Raw genomic sequence first — 25654 nt, 5'->3', positions numbered from 1 at the left:
TCACTGGCTCGGCTAGAGAGGCAATGCTTCCACTCACACTTTCAGGACCCTCGGACCAAGGCTCTTCTCTTCGACTCCTTGGTCTGACCAGCCGGTATGTATGGCAGCCCTTGTTGGGGACCTGACATGTCAGAGATAGAGTGGACACGGGTGGAGCGCTTGCAGATCCTCATGCTCTCACGGATGATCCGAGGGAAACCATCTGTACCACATCACATCATTTGGTGCTTCTCCACTCCAGCTAGATGCAGCCTTTCAGACCATCACATATCTACACCGGGTAAGATCATATGGGGACTGCACATCAGGGAGACATAGGTTGCCATGGCTAGCTCTCGATTCCTCCATGAGGTTGGCAGCAGAGGGAGACGAGCGATGTTGGTATGCACGCACTCACAGATGGTTTGTGAGACCAGAGTTTCACATCGATAGGATACCTTCTTTTCAGTACAGTTTAGATGCCCCTCCAGTACTCCCACCCACCATCCCGATCGGGCCACACACCAACCAGGTCATTCGAGAGAATCTCTTGCAGCTACACACCTTTAGGACCTGGTTGGAGTCAAGGGAGCTAAATAACCAGGCGAAGTTTTCTTCAGGCAGTATTGGGACTTGATCAGTACACCTCTATGCCTGGCTTTACAAAATAAATTTAACTGTGGGTAGATGCCCTCATCTCTCTCTTGCAGGTGGAACAGCTAAAAGCGTGACACCAGTTACCTTAACATTCATACAGAAGTAAAATAGAGGCAGAGTCTAAGTATGCACTAGGAAATACAACCAAAGTATGAATTAGAAAAGCTCACGAGAAAGAGCACTCAAACATTGGACAATGACGTTGAGAGCATGATATGACAGCATCCACCAAAAGATTGACACATTGGTTCATCTTCTGTATTCCTATCAGGAACTATGAATTTTTTAGTCTTTAAAAAATATGGAATTTAAGGCATTACAATAAGCTCCAGAGAGCCCCCTCTCACCCTTAGAACTTCGAGATTTAAGCTAGTCTGTAGACTGAACATATGCCAACAACAAGCCACAGGTACTTCTTATAATCGGGGATTCACTTTCAATCAGCAGTCACTTCCAACCAGTCTTACAAAGTTCCACAAAACATAAATCTTACATGTGTACCACTGCCAAAACCTTACCTTTCTTTTGATAGAAAGGCAAGTAGTAAAGCTGAATAAGCTTCCAGAATCATGTTTTCAGCTTCCTGCTGTCCTTGTTTGAAGTTGCTCTCAGCATCAATCTGGTTCACAGAAATGCAATTTTGTCCACAGATTTATGCCAGTGTGATGCAGTAACAGGTCCCAGAAACATAGGATACATTTCCTTATATTTATTGACATCACAATACAGACAGCAGGTAAGGCCAAACGGTTGACACTAGATCACCATCCACTCTCAAACAAGTCCAGAGGCGAATACATATCAATTACAGAAAATTTATAAGTTCCTGAATTCAGCAAACAGAAACTAAGGAATATCAAGCAGATACAAATGCATCCACATCCTTTCCGTCTGTTGTTAGCACCATATTTAGCTTCCAACATATTCAATAACACCTACTGCTTCAAATAGTATCTCAAAGATAGAAGACAATTCACTAAATGCAAGGCTCAATGAGACTGAAACCTAAACAAGCGTGTCAAAGAATTCAAGCTGCAGATTTCTTGTCCTTCTCAATTCTCCTCCCTCACCATCTCTCCTTGCTGCCTCTCCCTGCTCCCTTCACCTGCCCTCCTCCTTGTTCATGACGATCCCCAATCAATATGCCTGTCGTAAATTCAACTTTTTTCCTTCCGTACATTTTCTTCTTCCTTACTACCTACTCTCTAGCTCAATTCATCGTCATGATTCTTTCCACCTAACAGCCTTCACAAAAGCGAGGTTAACTTTCCGGAGGAGCAGGAGTACTCCATGGTTTAGTGCTTTCTACACCCAAATATGGGAAAGAGAATCTTGGGTACCCACTGGGCTGAGCTGGAGACTGGACTATCTTGCAATATATTATGGCTATCCCTCCTCACATCATGGCTCTCTCTCCTTGCATATGCAAATATTATGGCTCTCTCTCCTTACATAATGGCTATACTATTTTCAAATAATTATGGCTCCTAGTGTCCAAATGGAGTTGAACAATATTTTCGAGGGGGAAAAACCACAGCCACACACGCACACATTACCCACACAACAAACTCTAAGCCTAAAGACACACCAACACACACACACACACACACCCACACAGAGCCAGCAAACCATACACACCAGCCAACTACACAGCCAGCCACACACACATAAATCCACACTGCTTGTTCCACTATATGGGGTTATAGCTGGACATGATGTATTTCAGCTTTTGGTCTTGTATGCATGCTGCTTTGTCTCATCCACATATAAGTCTCAAATCTCTTTAGTGTCGTGTGGCCCAAACCTCACGGCGAGCGTCAGTTTGGAAGGTCGGATTAATATTTGGAGCTTATCCATGGTAGTTTCCTAGTGTTTGAATGAATCCATCCTCAAACAGATGATGGAAGTGCTTTCAATCTAATGCCTTGCTAACATGTGTCTAATGGGAAGACTCACTTTCTTTGAATGTATACCTGCCATAAATTGTCTCAAATGACCTAGTGAATATCCTATAGTGATAGGTGCAAGAAGGGGGTATGAAGCGAGTACTACGATGAGGGGAGGTGGCCAATAGCCATGCCCTAGAGCGAAACCATCTGATGGCCCATGCATAATAGCACCTGTCATCCCCCTCAATTGCTTAGCCTCTTTGCCCATACTATAAAGCTCCATCTAAAAATCTGATAATTTGAAAAGAGGTATCTGTGAGTGGAGGTCTTGCTGCAAACCCTGAGAGTGTGATGTCATGTGAAGTGTATTTCTAAGCTGGATGATGCATGAGAGCATCATTATGTCTAGCCTCTAGAATGCAACCCACTCATCTCTTGAAGTCCATTGCCCAGAAAGCAATTGCATAAACAGCTATTTGGCATGACTCGTGAGTAAAAGGAGAGGCATTTTCCATTTACATGATCCTAGTGAGCCTAAAGCATTATCGCTCCAACCTTGCTAGTGAGACAGTGCCTTGGCTACTAGTTTCCTGTAAAGATGTATTTCAAGTTGGCATAGGATCTAACAATCTCAATTGGCTCCCTAGCAAGAATGAAGATGAAGTTGGTCGAATCAATGTCGGAGATTGTAAGCGTCATTTTTAGAGGTCGATCTTCATGTTCGTGAAAGTAGTGCTGCTATCTACCTTTACAATCCCCCTATTGTGTTTGAAATCATCACCTCGTCTCATCAACATAAAACAATATGGCGACCAGAGTCTATGTCAAGGATGATATCTATTCTCCTAGAGTGCCCACAAAAGAGGCAATCTCTTCAAATCGAGCCCTAAGAGGATGGGGTTATGGGACACCTGTACTTCAAACTAATGGTGCTACTCAAATGTGCGTCCTGGAGAGACCAATGCAAGTTGGAACGGAATAAATGATAAACATCCACCAAAGAGTGCTCATATAGTCGAATGTTACGAGCACGATATAAGGACCACAGAGCCCAAGAGCGACATCAGCTAAAGAACTTAGTATAGTTGGGCATAGAGGCATATCTGCCAAACAACCAGAGCTGCCTGCCAAAAGAAATCTCGGGAAAACAAACATGAAGACCAATCCTCAACCTGGGAAGAAAATCACGAGCAATAGGACAAATCCACAAAAGATGCAGCACCGTCTCCCTCGGATATGAACAAGTAGGACCTGCCAAATAAGCTATATGCCGGGCAGCCCAATGAAGTATCACCTCGTGAGTTTGGGGAGCTTTTAAGTGAGATTCATGCTCATGGCATAGTGTAATACCCACACCAAACAATACCGCAAGAAAACCCACTACATGCGAAGAAGCTTACTACCCCAAATGTGCGCGAAGACAAACCTTCCACCAAGTGAGAGACTTGTTTAGATGCCAAAAGTGATTCCCATATCCTTGAATCCATGGCTGTAGAAGTAATAGACGATAGGCTTTCTTGGCAGAAAGATCAACAAATAAAAAAGAGAAGTAATCCGGAAGTGCTCGATCGAACTTCCAATCGAATAGAGGAAGAGCAGTAAACAAGCACGGTACAGGCTGAAAAGGTTGCAGCATGTAGAGAGAATGCGCCAAATAGGCATGTGATGCAAACCTAAAAATAATGTCTCCTAGCCTAAGGAAAAGAAAGAGTGCAGCGCCGATCATCTAACACATCATCCACTGTAGAAACACCCAAGCAATGCAAAAAGTACACCTTTCGAGGCTGAAGGCTAAAGGAGGAGCAAAGACTCGGCTCCAATAAAGGCTCTGAGACAAAGGGTATTGCAGAATCTGGAGGCCAACTTGACCAATGCAAATAAGCCAAAAATTGCTGCCAATCACGAATCAGGCAAGTAGACAAGAGACAGCCAGGAATACATCCATGGAAATGGCCAAAAATAACATCAGAGATAGCCACAATCTAATGACTGGAAGCATCCGTATAGAGAGAGCCAACCATACAAGAAAGCGTTAGAGCCAAGGCTCATGCTGCTCCAAAAAGAAAATCAAGAGCATGGCCTTGTGAGCTAACATATGAGTATGAATATTAAGAATGTTCCAAACCCCATGCATCCTGTGTGAACAAATATAATTGTGCTTGAGTAAACGAAGCACCTTACGATCGTGTCTAGTGCGCCAAAGTCATTCCATGAAATTAGTGATAAATTTCTGAATGTCCAAAGAAGACAAGGGAATAATGAGAATGGGCTGCACAATCCGTAGTAGAACATGTAGTGGCCATGTAGACAATTTCCAGTAATCCAGCTTGCGAAAAAAATTTTGTAGCACCCACAGTCTCTCTTGTAGCAAAGAGATGTGCCATCCAGTAGGGTAACCTAAATGGCGCATCGAGCAAGAGGTCAGGCCATAAAAGGCAATGCCAACCACACTCACACAGAGGCAAAAGTTTTGATTTACTGAAATTCACGTTCAGCCCAGCTACAAGACCAAACAAATCCAACATCCGCATAAGATACCTAACATCTGCTTCCAAGTTCTGTCAAAAGAAAAAGGAATCATCTGCATAAGCCTTGCTTACAAAAGGTGTGCTTCTTGGAAAGCCAATGCGATGCAAACACTGCCGCGAACTAAAGCATCCATATGCATCAACTGTGGATGAGTAGTAACTGCAAAAAGCAAGGCACTGAGAGGAAAGCCTTGACAAACAGAGCGTCCTAAGGTCCAAGAAGAAGAGAGAGCATCAGATAAAAGGCAACAAGCCATGCCATCTTCATAAAGCCAGTCATTTTGCATCCTAGATCCAAAACCCAACATCCAAATAACATCAGCAATAAAATCTCATTTGACAGTGTCTCAGAGCGTGCTTTTTGGCAGTTGTACATGACTCTTGCTGAAAAAAGGGGTTTGTGGGGAGTTTAACCATCCACAGCATATCCGATGGGCATTAAAATTTGAAAAGTATTCAACATAGGTTCAAAGTATTTTACCCATAAAATATGTGCGTGTTCAATAACACACCTCAAATACTATTTTTTGGCAGTTGTGCATAACACTTGATGAAAAATGGGGTTTGTGGCAACTTTGACCATCCAAAGCATATCCAATCGGCATCATAAATAGCATGCACCTCAACATATATTGCATGTGCAAAGTATCAAAACATCCTGATGGGTGTATTTGGCATATTCAATGCCTACATAAGCATTTGCAATATTGTCCATGATCTACGAACAAGGAACAAAGCCATAATACGCAGGTACAAGCCTATATACAAGAAATGTGATATATGTAAGACCTGCATTTTGGAAATCAGTTAAGCATTAATGTGATGGGCCGCCAATCTGACAAATATAGGTATGGGGGCTTTTTTGGAATCATACGCAGACATCCCTTTTCCACGATGAAGGCAAGCATTGATAATCATGTGTAACAGGACACGGCTCAGCTGATCCCAAAATTCAGCAAAGAACTCAACTGTGAGGCCATTCCAACTGGGAGATTCATAGTGCCCCAACTTAGGCAATGCTGTTCAATTTCTTATCAGTAAAAGACAGCTCCAGCTTATGTGCATCCTCCTAAGAGAGAACTAGTTGAACATTTCAAGAAAAACAGTGAGCATTAACCTCTACGAGTAGAGTAGCAAGAGGAGCTGCAAACATGTCAAAAAATTATTCCTACACCGCATCATCAAGTTGTTGCCAATTCATCGTCCATGAACCATTCTAGCAGACCACCCGCTACAAAGAATGCATACGGCAAGAAGCACGAAGGCTTTTGAAGAAATCCTTGGAAGAGCAGCTTGTGTCCTGGATGGCTTTCTGATGAGAGCGAAGCTACCATTTTCTTAACCTCCATTGATCATTCTCAGCCAAGCAATGAAGGGCTGCTTGATAAGCAGATTGGTCATCATGGACAATAGGGGCTGCTACGCTGCAGAAGTAAAATACTGAATTAGAGCCTTTGCATCTCCCACTTTGCGACACAAGTCGCCTAGGTAGCATTTGCCATAATCTTTAATCAAATCCTACATACCCAATGAGAAACGGTCCCATGCCCACTCTGCACTGACAACAGCATGCAATCCAAGTCTATGAATGAGAGCTTTGACCATAACTTGAAAGGCATGGTGCCTCATATAAGAGTTATTGACCAATGAAAGTTTTTTGCAAGGCCACTGCACATCATGCAATGGCATACCAAAATGTAAGGTCATATAAACCGGAAAGTGATCAGATAGGCACAAAGTATAATCCAAATCCATCTCACATGTAAAATCATCAAACTGTGCTCCATGGAGCATGTACCATCGATCCAATCAAGCCCAATATTGAGTGAAAGCATTATGATGGACCTTATTATCTTTGGTCTAAAGGTATCTACCATGTGGAAGACGTACTAGATGCAGCTGCTATGGTTCTCTCTTTTCCTGCAGCTCTCAGACAGTATGCTTTGGGACAGCATTATAGGCCTTTATGGCATTTATTATCACAGATGCTCTGTGATTTTCAACCAGTACCTCATCTTGAGATTCTTGATCACCTCAAAGACTAAGTTCTCCAATCAGATCATCATGCTTCCCGTGCATTACCATTAGCTGATATCACGGTTGCATCTTTTTATCAGATTCTGCTGCCTCCCCCTTGGGTTCTTTTTCTGCTCATTGCATCGGGTCTATTACGCGCTCCTCTCGGTGGTGGTAGACAAGATTGCATCACATTTGGGATTCCAAACTCCCTCTTCGACAAAAGTCCTTTTTATGGCGGGTTACACTTGGGGTTTGTAGGATCGATATGCAAAAGAGAGAATACAAGGTCCAAAGAGTCGATGAGAATCAGCCATCACGTCAACTAGAGTAGTAGAAAAGAAAGAGTACAAAGTACTTGTACCTAGACCTAGGACTAAGTGTCCTAGGTGTCACATAGGACTAAGTGTCCTATGTGGCCTAAAAGGCACTAAAACTATAAGTGTCTATATTTATGCCTACTAGGCACATGCCATGGCCTATAGGGCATCACTAAAACCACCAGAAGATGGCCTACAAACCCCCCTCCATGGGATGGGCTGAAGTATTATGGAATCGTCTCAGAATACCTGGTATTTTCTAGTCATGGTGGCACATGTTCATCCAAAAGGATATAGCCACCTATGCATGTACAAGGGATGTCAGATCATGTAACAAAGGGAACCAAGTGTAAAGCCTATCGGAAGACTTCGAACTTGGGATGAGGAAGTGCCTTTGTAAACATATCTGCTATGTTGTCCTCTGTGGAAAGAAAGGACAACTCTATGTCTCCTGCTGACAACCGCTCCCGAACATAATGATAGTGAGCTTCAATATGCTTGGTACACGCATGAAACACTAGGTTACGCGCAATGGCCAAAGCACTCTAGCTGTCAGTGTAGACCATAGTGGAGGATGTCTGCCGAATACCAAGATCTGTAAGTAACTGGCGAAGCCAAACACACTCTACTATAGCGGTGAAAGCTGCCCTGTACTCAGCCTCACAGCTAGATGTGGCAACTGTTGGTTGCTCCTTGCTAAGCCAAGACATATGTGAATTGCCAAGCAAAAAACAACTGCCTGTATGTGACACTCTGGTGTCGGAACATCCTGCCCAGTCACTATCCGTGTAAGCATGCATGGTAAGTGAACCCTGATCACCATAGAAGAGGGCTAAATCCTGAGTGCCTCTGAGATATATGAAGACTCTCTTCACTGCCTGCCAATGCTGTGAACTGGGCATGTGCACAGTGCATGAATCTGCTGAGCTGAGATACTGCATACTGTAAGTCAGGTCTGGTGTGACATAAATAAATAAGGAATCCAACAGCCTGCTGATAAAGAGTGATATCACATGGTGGGCTCCCATCATGAGCTTCAAATTTAAAGCCAGAGTCCACTGGAGTAGAGATTGGCTTGCAATCCTCGAACTGAAAACAATCAAGGAGCTGTCCAATATACTTGGACTATGACATCATGATACCCCCCTCAACATGAGCAAACTGAATGCCCAAATAATAGTGGAGCTGTCCCATGTCTGGCATTTCAAAAACCTGCTGCAAATCAGCCTTGAAAGCTGCAATATGCTCATTATCTGGTCCCGTGATGAGCATATCATCCACATATAAAATCAGCATTAAAAAATCAGATCCACTCCCACGGACATAAACAGTGGGTTCTGTGGGGCTATTCTGAAAACCAAGAGATAGTAAGTGTGCATGAATTTCGGCATACCATGCCCGGGGTGCCTGCTTCAGACCATAAAGGGCTTTTCTAAACTGGCATACCTTGTTTTCAGAATTAACAACCTCAAAGCCAGGAGGTTGTGTGACACAGACTTCTTCCTGCAGATCCCCATGAAGAAAAGCAATTTTGATGTCAAGTTGGTGCACTTGCCAATAATGATGGGCTGCAATGGCAATGACACATCTAATGGTAGTAATCCTAGATGTGGGACCAGATGTCTCCTCAAAGTCAATGCCTTGTTGTTGGGCATACCCTTTCGCAACAACACGAGCTTTGTATAGATCTATGCTGCCATCAGATTTCCTTTTTAATTTGTAGACCCACCGGGTACCAATGGCATGCTTGCCGGGAGGGAGATCTACTAATTCCCATGTGTCATTTCTGGCAATGGATTGTAACTCAGCTCTCATTGCAACCATCCACTCTTTGCTGTCAAAAGCATCTTTATGGCACAAAGGCTCTTCATTGCAAGCTGTAGCAAGGAGTGCAAACTCAAGAAAGTGACCATGCATCTATCTATTCCCTGATCTTGTCCAGGCAGCAAAAGGCTGATCTTGGGATAGTGGCTGATCATTCCTTGTTGGAGGGCCTGCAGGAGGCTCATGTTGCTGGTCAAAGTCTTCCTCTAAGGAAGGCAGAGGTAACCAAGAGTCAAAGGCATCAAACATGTCAACATATGGCTTAGCTTTGCAGTCCATAAGAGGAGAAGCTGAATGTTCAGCAAAGATTACATCTCTACTGACAATAATCTTCCCAGTATTTGGTTGGTATAACGGATACCCTCTGCTCTCCTGGCTGTAACCAATAAATATGCATTTGATTGCCTTGTCATCAAGCTTATGTCTCAGCTGAGATGGTACATGAACATATGCAAGAGACCCAAAAACTCTCATGTGTGAAAGTGAAGGCTTCCTGCCTTTCCATGCTTCAAAAGGTGTAACAGTCTTCAATGCCCTTGTAGGTGATCTATTCAGCACATAGTTGGCACACATCACTGCATCAAGCCAAAATTTATTGGGCAAAGACTTGGCCTTAAGCATGCATCTAGCCATCTCCATTGTGGACCTGTTTTTCCTTTCAGAAACAGGATTCTGCTGAGGAGTGTAAGCAGTAGTGCATGAGTGAACAATGCCTCGTGAAGACAAAAATGCATCAAACTCCTTTGACATATACCCTCCCCCCCTATCTATGTTGAGGGTGACAAGCTTGCATCCTGATTCATTCTCAACCATATTCAGCCACCTCTGAAAGCATAAGAAAACTTCAAATTTGGCATTTAAAGGATATACCCAGCAATATCTTGTGAAGTCATCAATGAGAGTCATTAAATACTTGTACCCCCCAATGGCATTCGTCCTCATTGGGCCACAGACATCACTGTGCACTAGCTGCAATTTCCTTTGTGAGAGTTTTAGACAAGTCTTTTGAAAATGAAACCGATGCGTCTTACCCAAAAGACAACCCTCACACACATGTTTGGAAACTCTGTGAGTTTGAGGTACATCATTTGCCATCTGCTCTGAATATAGCTTTGCAAGAGCTCTATAATTGAGATGGCCCATTCTCTCATGCCAAAGATGAGTTTCAACAAGCTGTGAATCTGAATTAGCAAATGCTTCAATAGAAAGTGCAGCTGAGTGATGATCAAGGTGATAAAGCCCCTTTTGCAAAGTGCCAGTGAGAACTCATCACGAAGATCATAAACTAGACATCTGTAGCCATCAAAAATCACTCTGAAACCTGAAGTGGCAATTGCTGAAATTGAAATCAAGTTGACTTAAATTCCAGGCACAAAAAGAACATTTGCCAGAGTGACAGGATGGCTTGAAATGGATGTGAGCTGCACATCTGCAATTCCTTTTATAGCATAGGAAGCATTATTAGCACATGTGACAGTCCCCCCTCGAGGTGCATCAGCTAAAGAATGAAAGAACTGTCTGCAAGATGTGACGTGCTTGCAAGCACCACTATCAAAATACCAAGATTGAGCATCATTAGCAGTAAAGAGTGCATCAGCTTTGGAGGGATCAAATGAGCAATCGGCAGCCCATGCCCAATCATCCTGGAGAGCATGTGCATGTGAAGCATCTGCTGGCTCATGGGATTCAATAGCATGGGAGGCATTAACTATCAATCCTGCTTTCTTTTTCTCCGAAGCAATGCGCTTCCTGCATTCTGAAATGTCATGTTTAAGCTTGCGACAATAGTTGCATCTTTTCTTCTTTGACTTATCTGCTGTATTTTTAGATGCATGGGAGGAATTGCAGCTGCTATGCGCAGATTTAGGCTTGCGAATAGGCTTGGAAGCCTTGCCTCTTCCTGACTGCTGTGAAGCAAATGCATGATCAGAAATAATGGCTTGTCTATTAGCACGACTTTGCTCTTCCTGCAAAAGCAAAGTAACTAGCTGATCAAAAGAATAGTGGTCTGGATTACCCATGGCCACTAATCGAAGGGTTGTAGCAAACCCTTGATATGTATCTGGCAGTCCATTCAGTGTGGTACTGACAAGCTGTGAATTTGGCACCACCTCATCAATGTTGGCAAGTTGTTCCATGAGGTCCTTGACCTTTGTCAGGTATGCATCCATAGAATCACCTTCATTCATACTGACTTCCTGTAATTGCCTTCTCAAATATGCAACACGTGCCTCATTGCGAATCTAATAGAGAGAAGCCAATTTGTCCCAAGCATCCTTTGCTGTCGTGCAAGACCGGATGTGTGGAATAATGATTCTCTTGGATGATAAAGCAATACATGAATGTGCATTTGCATCTCTTGCATCCCATCTTGACTGTTCTTGAGTTAGGGGAGCAGTAGCAAGAGTGCTAGAAGATAAGGCATCAGGAGGAGTACTCCCTGCAGAGGGACCAGCAATAAAGGCAACCACTGTAACAATGGCTGGCCTCAGATCAACCCCAGAAACAATATTCCACAAATGCTTTGCAACAAGAATATGTTTCATGAGATAAGACCACATCGGATAGTTGGTGCCATCCAACTTATCATCTTCACGAAGAACGCCAAATAGATCTTGATTGTTCCCAGCCATAGCAAATGTGATACCCTGAAAAAGACCTAAAAACTCAAAAGCCTCAAGGCTATCACTGCAAAGAGCTGGCTGTCCTAAAATGACAGCAAATATCTGCAAATTTCCAACCCAAATCAAAGGGCAAATGCAGATCTGACCCAAATGTGACTGTGACAGGCAATGTTCACTGCAAAAACAGCAAATCTAGCAAAAGCCCCAAATTTAATGAGGGCAAATGGGCCAAAAAGAGGGCAAATGCAGAAAAGCCCCAAATTTTGCTGAGGTTTTTGCAAATGTGACCCAATGTATGAAAATCTGACCTAATGTCTGATAATCTGACCCAATGTATAGCCTCAAGGCTTTAAACTGCAAAAGTAGAATTTACTGTCCCAAACACCATTTGAAATTGAGCTCCCAACACAAAAGCCCCAAATTTTGTTGACCTCGAGTGATGACATGGCACAATGTGACAGTCCTGAACTTGAAATTAACTGAAAACTTCAATTTTTGGAAGGATTTCAGTTGTCAACCTTGTCCAAAGTATTGTATTGACAGGTTGAAGGTCCACATGTCAAAAGCCCTTAAATTTTCTGTTGGAAATTAGGGTTTGACAGTTTTAAAAAAGCTGTCAAAAAACAGTAAAAAACAGCAAAGTAGCTTGTGGATAGCAAAAGATAGTTGAATCTGCTGGAACAGGTTCTCAAATGCAAGTACACTCTTCCACGAGATGGGAGCAGCCAATAGAAGCTTCAAAGGAGTAGCTGGAGAGGAGACGCCTCCTGGAGAAGGTAAGTCGCCACCTTCTAGTGCCACGAACTGAAGGTTGAAGCTCAAATCTGGCGGGAGATGGATCCCAAGTTAGTTGCCTAGTTGAGAGGGCCACCTGTGAGTGTAATGGAGCTGGATAAAGGGCTGTAGCAGCAGCTCAGATGAAAAGGCAGCAGCAGCAGGGCTGGAAATGCCTCAAATCAGCCTCGAACTGAGTGTAGAGCTGCAAGGCACCCCTGGAACAGCCTCTAGACAGGTCACGACTGGTAGGCTCCTAGTGTAGAAGCAGTTCGAAGTAATTTCCAGCGATGAAAGGCCTTGAACTGACCACGAAGAGCTGATATGGTCCCTGAAAAAAAACTGGAGCAAGGTCCTAGAGAAGTCGCCTCAGCTTGGAAACAGCAATGAGGCACTTTGTGACGACAAAAAATCTCTGGAAGCCTTGGACAGCAGCTGGAAGAGACGTACGGGATCCGTACGTATCTGTACGGACGTCCGTACAGGTTTTCAGACTTTACAGGGACAGGAAGCAGATCCTGGCTCTGATACCACTGTAGGATCTAAAAGCAAAAGAGAGAATACAAGGTACAAAGAGTCGATGAGAATCAGCCGTCACGTCAACTAGAGTAGTAGAAAAGAAAGAGTACAAAGTACTTGTACCTAGACCTAGGACTAAGTGTCCTAGGTGTCACATAGGACTAAGTGTCCTATGTGGCCTAAAAGACACTAAAACTATAAGTGCCTATATTTATGCCTACAAGGCACATGCCATGGCCTATAGGGCATCACTAGAACCACCAGAAGATGGCCTACAGGGTTCTTCCCTTTGGACAGATCTTAGCTCGTCATCATATTGCTCCAGCCACTTGTCGATGATGTCTATCTACAAGGGAGTCTATGCCTCATCTATTTTGGCACTGCCCAAAGTCCCGTAATTTCTTGCTGCGGCGGCTACAGGCCTGTTTCTCCAGTGCATTTTTTGGCAAGAATTTTTTGTTGTTTGGCTTTCATCCTATGTGGCAGGGATTTGATCTACTGTTTTATTGGGCTCGTTATTGGGCACTTTGGACTCTATGAAAGATGCTCGGAAGAACTGATACTTGCCAAGAGAAGGATCACCAAAGACTCGATGATTGGGATCACATACTCCAAAAACCACTCTTCACAATCATGGCCATAAGAACGCCAAAACTGACATGCAACAATCAACCAACAACCACTATTGAATTTGTAACAAGCAAAGCTCCACCCATTTATGATATGCCTGCCTTAGCCACTTGCCAAATCGGAGCCCTTGACAAGTGCATGCCCTTTTAGGCCCCCTAGGCATTATGCCATCACACACATGGCTTCCATGAGGTCACCATGCCCCCTTTTGGAACTTTACCTTAGACCTGACACCTCAGTCATTAACAACACACATTGATAGGCTTTATGCCGACCAAACCTTGTTACATCCCACATCATTGACATTTGAAGCCAATCTTTGACAATTACATAACACCATTAATCTCTCAAGCTTATCAATCCAAAACCACTACATGTACTTTCACATACAAGCCCGCACTAAGTCTAAATTTGCTGACAAGGTCAGGTTATGCAAACCGTCATATGGTTATCAATCAATCTATCTATAAATATGCACCATTATCATCTACAGTTTAATGTCAAGCGATTCACCCGAGGTAACGGGAATGTAACAATGACATGTGAAGGCATAGAATCCTCTCAGATTTAGGCAAGTCAAAAGAAACATCTGACCCTTCAAGCCATCAGACACACATGAATCCATATCTAACTTCACTACAGAAACAGTACAAGTACTCAGAAGTGGCATGTTTGCTTTTAGAGAGATGCCAAAAAATAACCATGCGCACATGAGTTACAAACTGTCCCCAGAGAGCATTGTCACACTAAAGCCACAAGTCAGGCACCCTCAATCCATTCATCAGTTTTACTGGCACCTCTTGCTTACAACGACCCCAGTCTTCTTAGATTTAAATACCGAAATGAAAATGCACAAGTGAGATATGCACCTCTGTTGCAAACTTGCCTCCAGTTGACTCAACAGCTTTACCAGCACCCTCGTTGCTCACAAATATGGAGCACAAAAGCCTTATCATGCCATAACTATTTTGCTCATGTTCAGTGTTGTTCTTCGCATGAGAACCCTTGATGCTCAACAATGCAAGTCGTCCTCTGTGCCAAATAAGACAGACTGAGAAAGCAACCTTACCCAAACTTTGCTGATCTTGGACATGGATCTCTCAGAGACTTAAGAGAAGCAAAGTCTAAAAGACTTTTGAAGTTTTTAAAACGGCCATTAAACTATAAGACATCTCTAGGAAAACTGGATTAAAAAATAAGCAACGTGACATATAACCCCACAGATCTTAACCAAATGCAGTCAACAGGACTACAGTGTTACAGTTCACAAGAGCAACAACATCCATTAAAATAGCAAGCAGCCCTGTGGTAGATTACCTGTTCCTTGTATCTTTCTCGACAAGGTTTACCAATACACCAAGAATAACCACAAGGAGATCCAGGTCTTCATCATAATTGTCAGCATTTCTTGCCTCTGTCATCCTCACTTGGGAAATGCGATGCTCTTCTCTTTCATCAAAATTTTTAGAAACCAACCGGAATGAAGGATAGTGCTCTGTAATAAGTGAAGCCATAGCGTCCAACCCACCGGAAGCAGCAACTTGTCGACAACCCAGATCATTATCATTTGTGAGATTCATGAGTACCTGAAAATATCTGTTTTGCTATAAACGGGAATGGAAAAAAAAAGACCATATCGCCAACCCTTATCCAAGGATGCTACTAGTTGAAGTAAATGATGTTTCATGAGACATTTATTAAAAATTCACCATTTTTGTGAATTCTCAATTTAGGGCTTGGAGGGAAACAAGTGTCATGTCTATCTTTTCTTCTGCTTTCCAGCAACTAAACTTTTGCCATACAGGTGAATAAGCATGAACCCCTGAATGTAAATATGAAAAGAAGATATGGAACAGGAACTTCCAAACCAGGAGGGGAAAAAACAATACCAACATTCCAAAATATGAATAAGTCAAGATCAATTTTCTACTATGTAAGTAAGCCTCTGAAATATACTCACTTTTACAGCTGACAGAAGGCAATCCTCCAACAAAATCTTTTCTTGAGCATACTCATCCGAATTTTCCTTAGATATTACAGACGAGCAACCCCGATCAATGCTCTCAGTAACTTCACCTTGAGCAGAATCATTATCAAAGGAGCCATGACTATATTCCCTCTTCACAGCTCCTTTCCCCTTCAGGTTTTTTGAAGCATTAAGGCTGCCGTATTCAGAAATTTCATCCAATTCATCAAAATCAAAAGGATCTTTTGATTCCTCCACCGTTATCTTATGCTCTGACATTGGTCTCTTCTGACGTGATGGTCCTGGAGCTCTTCTGTTAAACTGGAGATTTCCTACAGACTCCAGAGTCTCTGAATTTGAAGTTCGTCCTTTTCCAGGTCTTCCGAATAGTGTCTCTTCAGCAATAGTAAACAATGGAGCCCTTGGTTAATTATACAGCAAACTTTTATATGTTCTATAAGTCCAACCTGCATTCCTTAAACACCTATACCTTCGAAGCTCATGGACTCTTTCTTCTCTTTCTCCAACTTAGCATTGTTATCTCTGTTTCCTGTGATTTCCAAAACAAAAAGCATCAATTTCACACACTAAGAAAAGCACAAAAAAGAAACCTTTGTGAAAAAGGCGACCTGAAATAAAGCATCAGGCACCTTTATACGTGTTTTGTGGAAGATATATGCACTGCCTGGCATGTTTCTTCTTTATCATAAATTCTGCATCAATGAAAAAAAAAACTCAGAAGGAGCAACTGTCCCAAAGTTAGCTCCCTGAGTTTAGAAAGGGCAATAGATCAGTGTTGCCAAGTTTCTGAGCAAGAAGGACATGGAAAAGGCCATTTATGAAATGTGTACACGCCTTCAGCCAAAAAAAACAATTCCTTAGAATTCCCTAGGAATAAAGCCTGCCATACAGCTTCAATAAAAGATAATAAATTTAAGTAACAAACGTTTCATGATCCTTTTTTAGAAATTGAGGTCACAAATTTCTTATAACACAGCATGGTACAAATACATCAACTGCTCTACTAACCAGAGACTGTGTTTATGGTACCAACCACCACTCCAACAAAACTGGGGGGCGAATCTAGACACTCTTTCTGTAGAACCATGTCCAACAAATGCTTCTGCAAAAGCAAATGCAATTCGTCAATAGACTAACAGCACTTTCAGGTGTGAGTATGTGCACGAAAGGGAGAGAGAGGAGCACATATTGTTCTTTTTTTTCTTTTTTTTTTTGGGGGTGGGGGGGGGAGAAAGGAACGTTCTATTGATGCTTGAAAAACTTTCATACAAAACAGCAGCCCCAAAGGTGCTGAGTATGGGAAAAACCCGGAAAAAGACTGGAAGAACCCAGCTCACTGCCTAGGGAATCTCTGGTACAGGGGCTAACAGCCAAGTGGGGGGACTATACAACCAGTGAATCCCTCACGGAGTGAATATGTAGAAAACTCCTGCAGGCCAAGCCCTACAGAAACGTGCGTGCCTCGCGACAGCCGCCCTAGAGCCCGGGGTCCCATGCTCCAAGGTGGAGCGCAGGGTGTACATGATATCTTGCCAGATGGCGACCAAGGTAGCCAAGGGTGGCACCGGATGCTCACCCATCACCAGACTACAGCGAGCAACCCAAATGTTCCACACCGTGATACTGGCTACTACCTCCCACACGCTATCCTCCGGAGGGGAATGAGGATCCGAGATATCAGGAGGGACCGCCTCATGGAGCTCTATCGTCTAAATGCTCTAACCTTGTATCCGGTAAGCTGGAGAGGCCTCATCAATCTGGAACGCGTGTCCTACCGCAGTCAACCAAGTCACCATCCCCCAGGTGTAGTCCCTCTGAAGGCTCTGCATGAGGGTCATAATCCTGAGGGCTCCCATCCAGATCCTCACTGCACTACGACAACTCCAGAGCCAATGAGGGATCGTCTCCAGAAATCCAACAAAACAGCAGAGACACTGCCCCTCCTCCCGCATCTACTCAAACCAGGGGCTTATGGGAAAGCCTCCGTGGGCGGCCAGCCAGAAGAAGTAGGAGATCTTCCTCGGTCGCAAATTGGACCATTGACTCGTCCAAAACTTAGAACGGACCTCCCGGGGCACCCTCTGGGCCACCCAATGCCTCTCCCTCAAAGGGGTCCACATCGAAGAGTCCATCTAATGCCTCCTGCCAATCCGAGTGGTATAGGAAAAGAAAGGCACCTCGTCCACCTGCTCAGCAAGGCCAATCCTGGAAGACTAAAACCACTCTCCCGTATCCCACTAGAGCTCCCTCAGGGGCCTACCTTCCCAAAGCCAAATGCGCCATCTGAGGGCATCCTGCTCTGGGATGCTGGCAGGATCGATGTGCCACTCCTTCCCCAATCGGCCCACAACTCTGATCAGTTGCGAATGAATCCCATCCAGACTCTCGTCCATCTCTGGGTCTCTCTTAGCGAGTGCCTGAAGTTGGCCTCCAGGCCCTACACGAAAGAAACCAGGCTGCGTGTTGCCTCGCTGAATCATCATCCTCAAGGGGAACCCAGTCCGAGAGAACTGACCCAACCATCTGCTATCCATCCACATGCGGGGTACCTCCCACCAAGACTCAGGGATGGCTAGGTCAATCTCCCTCATCCGCTGCCCTGTCCCTCGCATATGCGCTATGCCTCCAAGCCTCGCCTTTGCCACCATGGGTCATCTGCTCCATCTGCCAAAGGAGCAAGCCGGGCCATTGTCCCAATGTGAGTCTACTGCCCAAGCATATTTCCATCCTGATCCTTGATCTCCGAGTGCTAAATGAGGGGCTGACACTCGAACTCCTCGCTGCAACGGGGCTAAGCACAGATGACGCCCCTCCTAATCTCTGCCAGACCCTATGGAGGCTCCTCGTCATGGGGGAACCCTTCCCCGTAAGGGGGGCCTCTGAAAAGATCCATCTGTGTGAATGCTGCCACTGCCCCCAATGCGTGGGATGTTCCTGAGAAGCCCTCAGTGTAAGAGGAGCTTCCGGGCTCTACACCACGGGTGAGGCCGCGCACAACCAACGTGCCCAAGAGGGCTCTGCTCTGCATCTACGGATCAATGATACCCAAACCTCTCAATGCCTGTGGCATGATCACCATCTGCCAAGCGACCCAAGCTCTAGTATTCCTCGTGTCGTCCAATCTTGCCTAAAGGAAATTCCGAACCAAACGTAGGAGCTGTCCAATGCATCCTCTGTGAAAACACCAACAGGAGGCAATGTACCAAGCCGTGGCAAGAAGGACCGAAGGCACGGCCCGCTAGGGAGAGTTTGGCAGAGCTCCAGTAGAGAAGCTTGCGTCGAACACTCTCGAGGACCGGGGCGTCCTGCTGCTCTGGTGTAATATCAATACCCACCTGGCATCCGAGGTATCTCGTTGTCTGGCCCCGTAGTATCCAAAGGCACTCCCCCACTCTCGAATCTCCTGTGTCTCCTCACCTCTCCAAGCTCACCGTGGTGCCCTCAACGTACAAGGCTGTGTCATCTGCAAACTCTGAGTCTAGCAACTCCTCCTCATGTCTGATTGGGAGCCTCAACCCTATGAGGCCTGCCACCTGTGGTCTCAAGTAGTTGCCCAATGCCTCCGCCACAAAAAGGAAGAGAAGGGAGCTAGGAGACAGCCCTGACGGACCGAGCGAGAGAGAGGAAAGGCCTCGCTCGTGTATCCACCGACAAGCACCTGACTAGAGCTCCCCGCATGAAGCGCAGAGGTTCCTCTAATCCATCTGTCTGAGAAACCCAACCACTGCATAGTGCCCTCCAGGAAAGACCACTCCACCCTGCCGTAAGCCTTCTCAAAATCCATGGCCAAAGGCTGAGACTCCTCCTTGGCCCAATCCATTGCCTACCAGAAAGTTAAAATGTTGTCCCGGATGTTGCGTCCTGAACAAAGCCGGTTCGCATGTCATGGAGCATGTATTGTTAAGATGCCTAAATACTATGAGATCCATGACAAATACCATTGCTTTTTAAAACAAGGTTCCAAGACACAAGTTGAGTCATTGACTACCCGCACCATCCATTTGCCATGATCTTTGTGTTAAAGATTGTGAGACAACATGCTGATACTAAAACAATCAATACCAAATCACCACCCCTAACAACAAAGAATGGCAGCATCTTTAGGGCCTTCAAAAACATTGATAATATTGTATGTGTGATGGTGGTTTTTTTGGGGGGGGTTGTTTTTTTTTTTCCTTGGAAGGGGGGGTGTCTCCCGGGGGGGAGGGGGGGGGGTGTCTCCTTCCCTTTTCTAAGTCCTCTCCCCTTTTCTAAGTCCTCTCTCTTGTCTTTTGGCCCTTGTCTTTTTTCCGCATCTTGAGCCATGTGTGAGAGTCTAAATCAAGGAATAAAGTGGATGGGTGTTGAAAATGGGGAGAGGGTGAGAGACACTCAATCACAGGTTAGAGACAAGAGCTAAGGCACGAACTGATGTTGATAGATTGTGTAATCATAGCAAGTACATAGCCTCATTTATAGGCTGGGCAAGCCTTATCTTCCCACACAGACACCTCATAGATGAGGTCACACACAAGAGAATCTAGATCCTATAATCTAGGGGAGGAATCACACCTACCACATGAGGTGGCACGAGTGGCCTCAAGACTCTTCACACTCACACAACTGTAGGACACTCCTAGGACTCTAGGACCACACACACTAGGACTCCGATAGTTCCAACAAACCCCCCTTCGGAGCTAGGGTGAGAAACTATGACATCATCCAAACTGTGCATCCCAGGCAATCTCAGAGGCTAACAGCTGAGCATAATTCAGAGGTTGAACCAAGCACTCCCATGGCTTAGGTGTCAACGTGATCAGAGACTCAAATCTGAGCATGGATGCATGACCAACTCATAGGTCTAGGGAGTACACCAACATCCTGGAACTCGGCCAGGCCTGATAAAGGAAAGACATAACAACCCCCCTGTCTCCTAACTGGGTACATGGAAATAAGTGGAGCCTTTTATAGGACAAGGCACACAAAATGACAAATTATTACATCATTTTAGGGGGACTACCCAAGGCAGAGTACCTTACACCCATGCGGAATATAGAAAATATATATTCATTTTATGCATAGCAAGGGCAGAGAACCCGTATAAGCCCGAAGTAGCTGCTTGCTCAAGAGTGTGCACATTCCCCCGTATCAATGAAGTGTCGATGAAGCGCATGACGGGAATGCCCGGAAGATATATCGATGTCGGCTATGGGAGCAGCTACATGGGACAATCAGCCCATGACTCTCAAAGTGACCGAGTGAGAGTCACCAAATGTCGGAGAAGAATCTCAAGTTTGAGCAATTAGGCCCAAGGGGGGGCAAAATTCCCAAATGAATGTACCAAATGGTGATGAAATTACACGAATTTGGCAAAATCCCCAAAAGATTTACATAGTACAAGCTTCAATTATGCCAAAGGAAGACACAGGATAGAAAAGCCCTAAATTTTAGGGTTAGGGTTGCTGCAAAATTAGGGTTTGCAGAAAATTGGGGCTATTCAAAATTCCCTAGAGCATAGTGTTCTAGCAATACTAGGGAAGCTTTAGACCATAAAAGCCCCAACAAATTCACCCAAAATGAGGCAAAATTCTTGAAAATCGCAATTTAGGGTTTCGGGCTCAGAAATGGGCTTCAAGGTCGGGCTGAATCCCCTCCAAATGTGGCGGCGATTTTGACACGGGCAGCTGTGATTGAGTTGTGGCAGCTGAAAGACGACTCCCAGGCAGCAAGATACTTCATGGAAAGCTCAAGTTCGATCAGCCATTCTCGTGATGCCATTCTCTTCCAGAAATATATGCGCCTCAGAAAACAAGCTGCGTAGAGAGGCGACGTACGTGCAGCATAACTCCGAGTTCACAGCAGGGAAATGGACCAGGCAGTCAAGCTGAGCAAAGGCGGAACTGTTTGCTGAGGCGTAGGCAACACAGATCAGCACGGAAGCAACATAGGATGGTCTTCGATGTAGATTGAGGAAGCGTGAACTGCAAACCAGAAGAGCTGCGTTGACGTGCGAGTCGATGGCCACGGCTCTCACAAGGTCGTCAATCGCCGGTACATGCGAGACGCCGCCAAATCATCGCAACGACACCTTCGCAGGAGCTGTCGCAGGTCATTGGGGCAGAATGCTGCTAATGGAGATTGCGCAGATCAGGGGCGGAAGGAGGAGAGCTGAGAGGCAGCAGCAGCAACGGGCAGAACTGAAGCGGCCATCTGGACAGCAACGTGGAGGTGGCGGAAGAGTGGCCCAGCAGAGGAGAGAGGTAGCGTCAGCGTGGGTAGGATTACTGCCGCGACTTCGGCATTCTTGAGGCTGATGGCGCAACAAACAACGTCAACTCGATGAACAACATAGAGCTGCTCAATCGAAGAGGAATGCCATAAAGCAGGAGCTTCAAGGTGGCTCTGATACCAACTGTTGAAAATGGGGAGAGGGTGAGAGACACTCAATCACAGGTTAGAGACGAGCTGAGGCACGAACTGATGTTGATAGATTGTGTAATCATAGCAAGTACATAGCCTCATTTATAGGCTGGGCAAGCCTTATCTTCCCACATAGACACCTCATAGATGAGGTCACACACAAGAGAATCTAGATCCTATAATCTAGGGGAGGAATCACACCTACCACATGAGGTGGCACGAGTGGCCTCAAGACTCTTCACACTCACACAACTGTAGGACACTCCTAGGACTCTAGGACCACACACACTAGGACTCCGATAGTTCCAACAATGGGAAGATGCCATTTATCCATGGTCCTAAACTCTCAGCCCACCATGATGCAAAATCAAAGGGGCAGTAGGATAAAGAAAGAAAGAAAGTTTATTACCGTCTACGAAAGACCAACGGGGCTTTGAGTTTGATCCTTTCATATGATGGTTGTAATTACGATCTTATCACTGACTGAGTTGTTGAGCTCGTCAATAACCATTCGATGACATAATACTTTCAGGAGTTGTCTGGGGTCATAAGGAGAAGTATACATGCATGGTCTAAGGCCTAAAATTCAGGATGCAAAAATACCCAGATCAAAGAGATTACTTATTGAAGTGGATATGATCTTATCTGCCATTTGATTTATGTCAAGAGCCACTTGAACTCTATAAAGGTCATTCACCAAGAGAGGCATAGTTTCTTGAGCGCTCATGAGGATAAGTTTGCAAAGGACTCTTCATTTAAGCTGCTAATAAGTAGACCTGAAGATCATTCTATTGAATTGCATTTATAAGTGAATCCTCTTGTAGAGCCTCTACGAGATGAATCAAATTGAGATGAAGGCAGTTGATAAAGAAATTTGGCAGCTACTTAAGAAAGGGTTAATACAACCCAATAGTTCACCATCTAGAGCTCATGTCCTTCTCATCAAGAAGAAAGATGGCACATTCATCAATGCACATTTAGACTGGGCATTGATCGTACAGCTCTCAATGATTGAACCCCGTTATCCAATACCTTGATTTAGATGACTTGCTAAATATACTTATGGGAGAAAAAAGTTCCCAAAAAGTTAGATCTCAAATCTGGTATCACCAAGTCAGAATAAAGAAGTCTGGCATATATAGCACATGACACATCTTTCAGGACTCGTTTTGAAATCCTCTTCCTTTTTTTTTTCCAAAGAAAGGAACATTCTATTAATGCTTGAAAGACTTCATACAAAACAGCAGCCCCGAAGGTGCTGAGTATGGGAAAAAACCAGGAAAAGGCTCACAAAAAAACCGGCCTGTTCCAGAGAAACCCAGCCTAGGAAATCTCGAGTACTGGGGCTAATAGCCAAGTGGGGGAACTATACAACCAGCCAATCCCTCGCGGAGTGAAGATGTAGAAGACTCCTACAGGCCAAGCCTTGCAGAAACGAGCTCGCCGCTCAATAGTCGCTCTACAGCCTGGAGCCCCACGCTCCCAGGTGGAGCGTAGAGTATAGATGATATCCTCCCAGATGGCGACCATGGTAGCCGAGGGTGGAACCTAATGCTCACCCATCACGAGACTGCAACGAGCCACCCAGATGTTCCACACAGTGATATTGGCTACCACCTCCCAAACACTGTCCTCCGGAGGAGAAAGGGGAGCTAGGCTATCCGGAGGGACTGCCTAATGGAGTGCTATCCTCTGTATGCTCTGACCCTGTATCCGGTAGGCTCGGGAGACCTCATCAATCTGGAACGCATCCTCCCTCCGTCAACCAGTCCCTCTGAAGACTCTCCATGCGGGTCATGATCCTGTGGGCTCCCATCCAAATCCCCGCTGCTCTGCGACAGCTCCAAAGGCAGTGCAACAATGGCACTGCCCCTCCACTCGCATCTGCTCCAACCACGGTCCGATGGATAAGCCTCCATGGGCGGCCAGCCAGAAGCAGTAGGATATCTTCCTTGGCCGCAAACTGGACCATAACCGTGTCCAAAACCTAGAACGGACATCCCGGGGCACTCTCTGGGTCACCCAATGCCGCTCCCTCAAGGGGAGTCCACCTCGAAGAGTCCATCTGAAGCCTCCTACCAATCCGTGTGGTATATGAAAAGAAGGGCATCTCATCCATCTGCTCGGCAAGGCCACCCCTGGAGGGCCAAAACCACTCTCCTGGATCCCACTCGACCTCCCTCAAGGATCTACCTTCCCACAGCCAGAGCACCATCTGGGGGCATCCTACTCTGAAATACTGGGCATCCTGCTCTGAAATAGGAGGGTCAATGTGCCACTCCTTCCCCAAACGTCCCACCACTCTGATCATCTGCCAGTGAATCCCATCAAGACTCCCATCCATCTCACGGTCCCCCCTCCGTGAGCGGATAAATAGGCCTCCCAATCCTACACGGTACAAGCCAAGGTGCGTGCTGCCTCGCTGCATCATCATCCTCAAAGGGACACCAGTCCGAGAAAACTGCCCCAGCCAAGTGCTATCCCTCCAAGTGTGAAGTCCCTCCCACCAGGACTCAAGGATGGCTAGGTCAATCTCTCTCATCCGCTGTCCTACCCCTCGCAGATGCGCTACAGCGCCAAGCCTCCCCTCTAACTCCATGGGTAATCTACTCCATCTGCCAAAAGACCCGGCCGGGCCACTGTCCCACTGTGCCCAACCAATGTGTGCATGCTGTCCAAGCATACGCCCCTCCTGATCTCGGATCTCTGGGTGTCACATAAGGTCAAACTCCTCTCTGCATTTGGGCGGAGCACGAATGAGACCCCCTGCTAGCCTCTGCCAGACCCTGTGAAGACTCCTCATCAAAGGGGAACCCTTCCCTGTAAGGCGAGCCTCTGAGAAGATCCACCTGTGTGAAGGCTGCCACTGTCCTCTGGTGCATGGGGTGTTCCTGAGAAGCCCTCTCTGTAAGAGGAGCTTCCAAGGCCCTACACCTGGAGTGAGGCCGCGAACAACCAACTTGCCCAAGAGGGCTCTACTCTGCATCTCTCGATCTATTATACCCAGGCCTCCCAGTGCCTGTGGCATGATCACCGTCTACCAAGCGACCCGGGCTCTAGTATTCCGCGTGCCGTCCAATCCTGCCCAAAGGAAGTTCTGAACCAACCGTCCGAGCTGCCCAATGCATCCTCTGTGAAAGCACCAGCAGGAGACGATATACCAGGCCGTGGCGAGAAGGACCTGGTTTGCCACGAAGGCACGCCCTGCTAGGGAGAGCTTAGCCGAGCTCTAGTCGAGAAGCTTGCGCCGAAAGGCGACCTGCTGCTCTGCTATAATATCAATACCAACCTGGCAACCAAGGTATCTTGCTGTCTGACCCCGCGGTATCCATCTGAAGCCAAAATCACTCCCCCACTCATGGATCTCCTGTGTCTCCTCCTGGACCGTGAAGAAACATATAGACTTTGTCCAGTTTATTCGCGCACCCAAGGCCTCGCAGTAGATAGCCAAGGCTCCCCTAACTCTCTCCAAACTCACTGTGGTACCCTGAACATACAAGGCCGTGTC

The 25654-nt window shown here is 45.6% G+C and overlaps 1 protein-coding gene across 1 annotated transcript in view; it reads right to left on the bottom strand.

The window, feature by feature from the left end:
* LOC147896540 (wings apart-like protein 2) overlaps nucleotides 1-25654 on the bottom strand; it is a 120727-nt gene that overhangs the window by 53696 nt on the left and 41377 nt on the right. The window contains exons 6-12 of the mRNA XM_087381455.1: nucleotides 16756-16849; nucleotides 16377-16439; nucleotides 16217-16276; nucleotides 15721-16121; nucleotides 15078-15346; nucleotides 14630-14792; nucleotides 1155-1255 (exon numbers count right to left, since the gene is read on the bottom strand). Of these exons, the coding sequence (XP_087237581.1) occupies nucleotides 1155-1255; nucleotides 14630-14792; nucleotides 15078-15346; nucleotides 15721-16121; nucleotides 16217-16276; nucleotides 16377-16439; nucleotides 16756-16849 (1151 nt within the window). The remainder of the gene's footprint in view (nucleotides 1-1154; nucleotides 1256-14629; nucleotides 14793-15077; nucleotides 15347-15720; nucleotides 16122-16216; nucleotides 16277-16376; nucleotides 16440-16755; nucleotides 16850-25654) is intronic.

Source organism: Dipteris shenzhenensis, chromosome 11 (genome assembly GCF_047967505.1).
Source record: "Dipteris shenzhenensis isolate YYH24624 ecotype China chromosome 11, Dip_SZ_1.0, whole genome shotgun sequence".
Lineage (NCBI taxonomy): Eukaryota > Viridiplantae > Streptophyta > Polypodiopsida > Gleicheniales > Dipteridaceae > Dipteris > Dipteris shenzhenensis.
The sequence above is the reverse complement of the archived record's forward strand: the minus strand, read 5'-3'. Positions and strand labels throughout refer to the sequence as shown.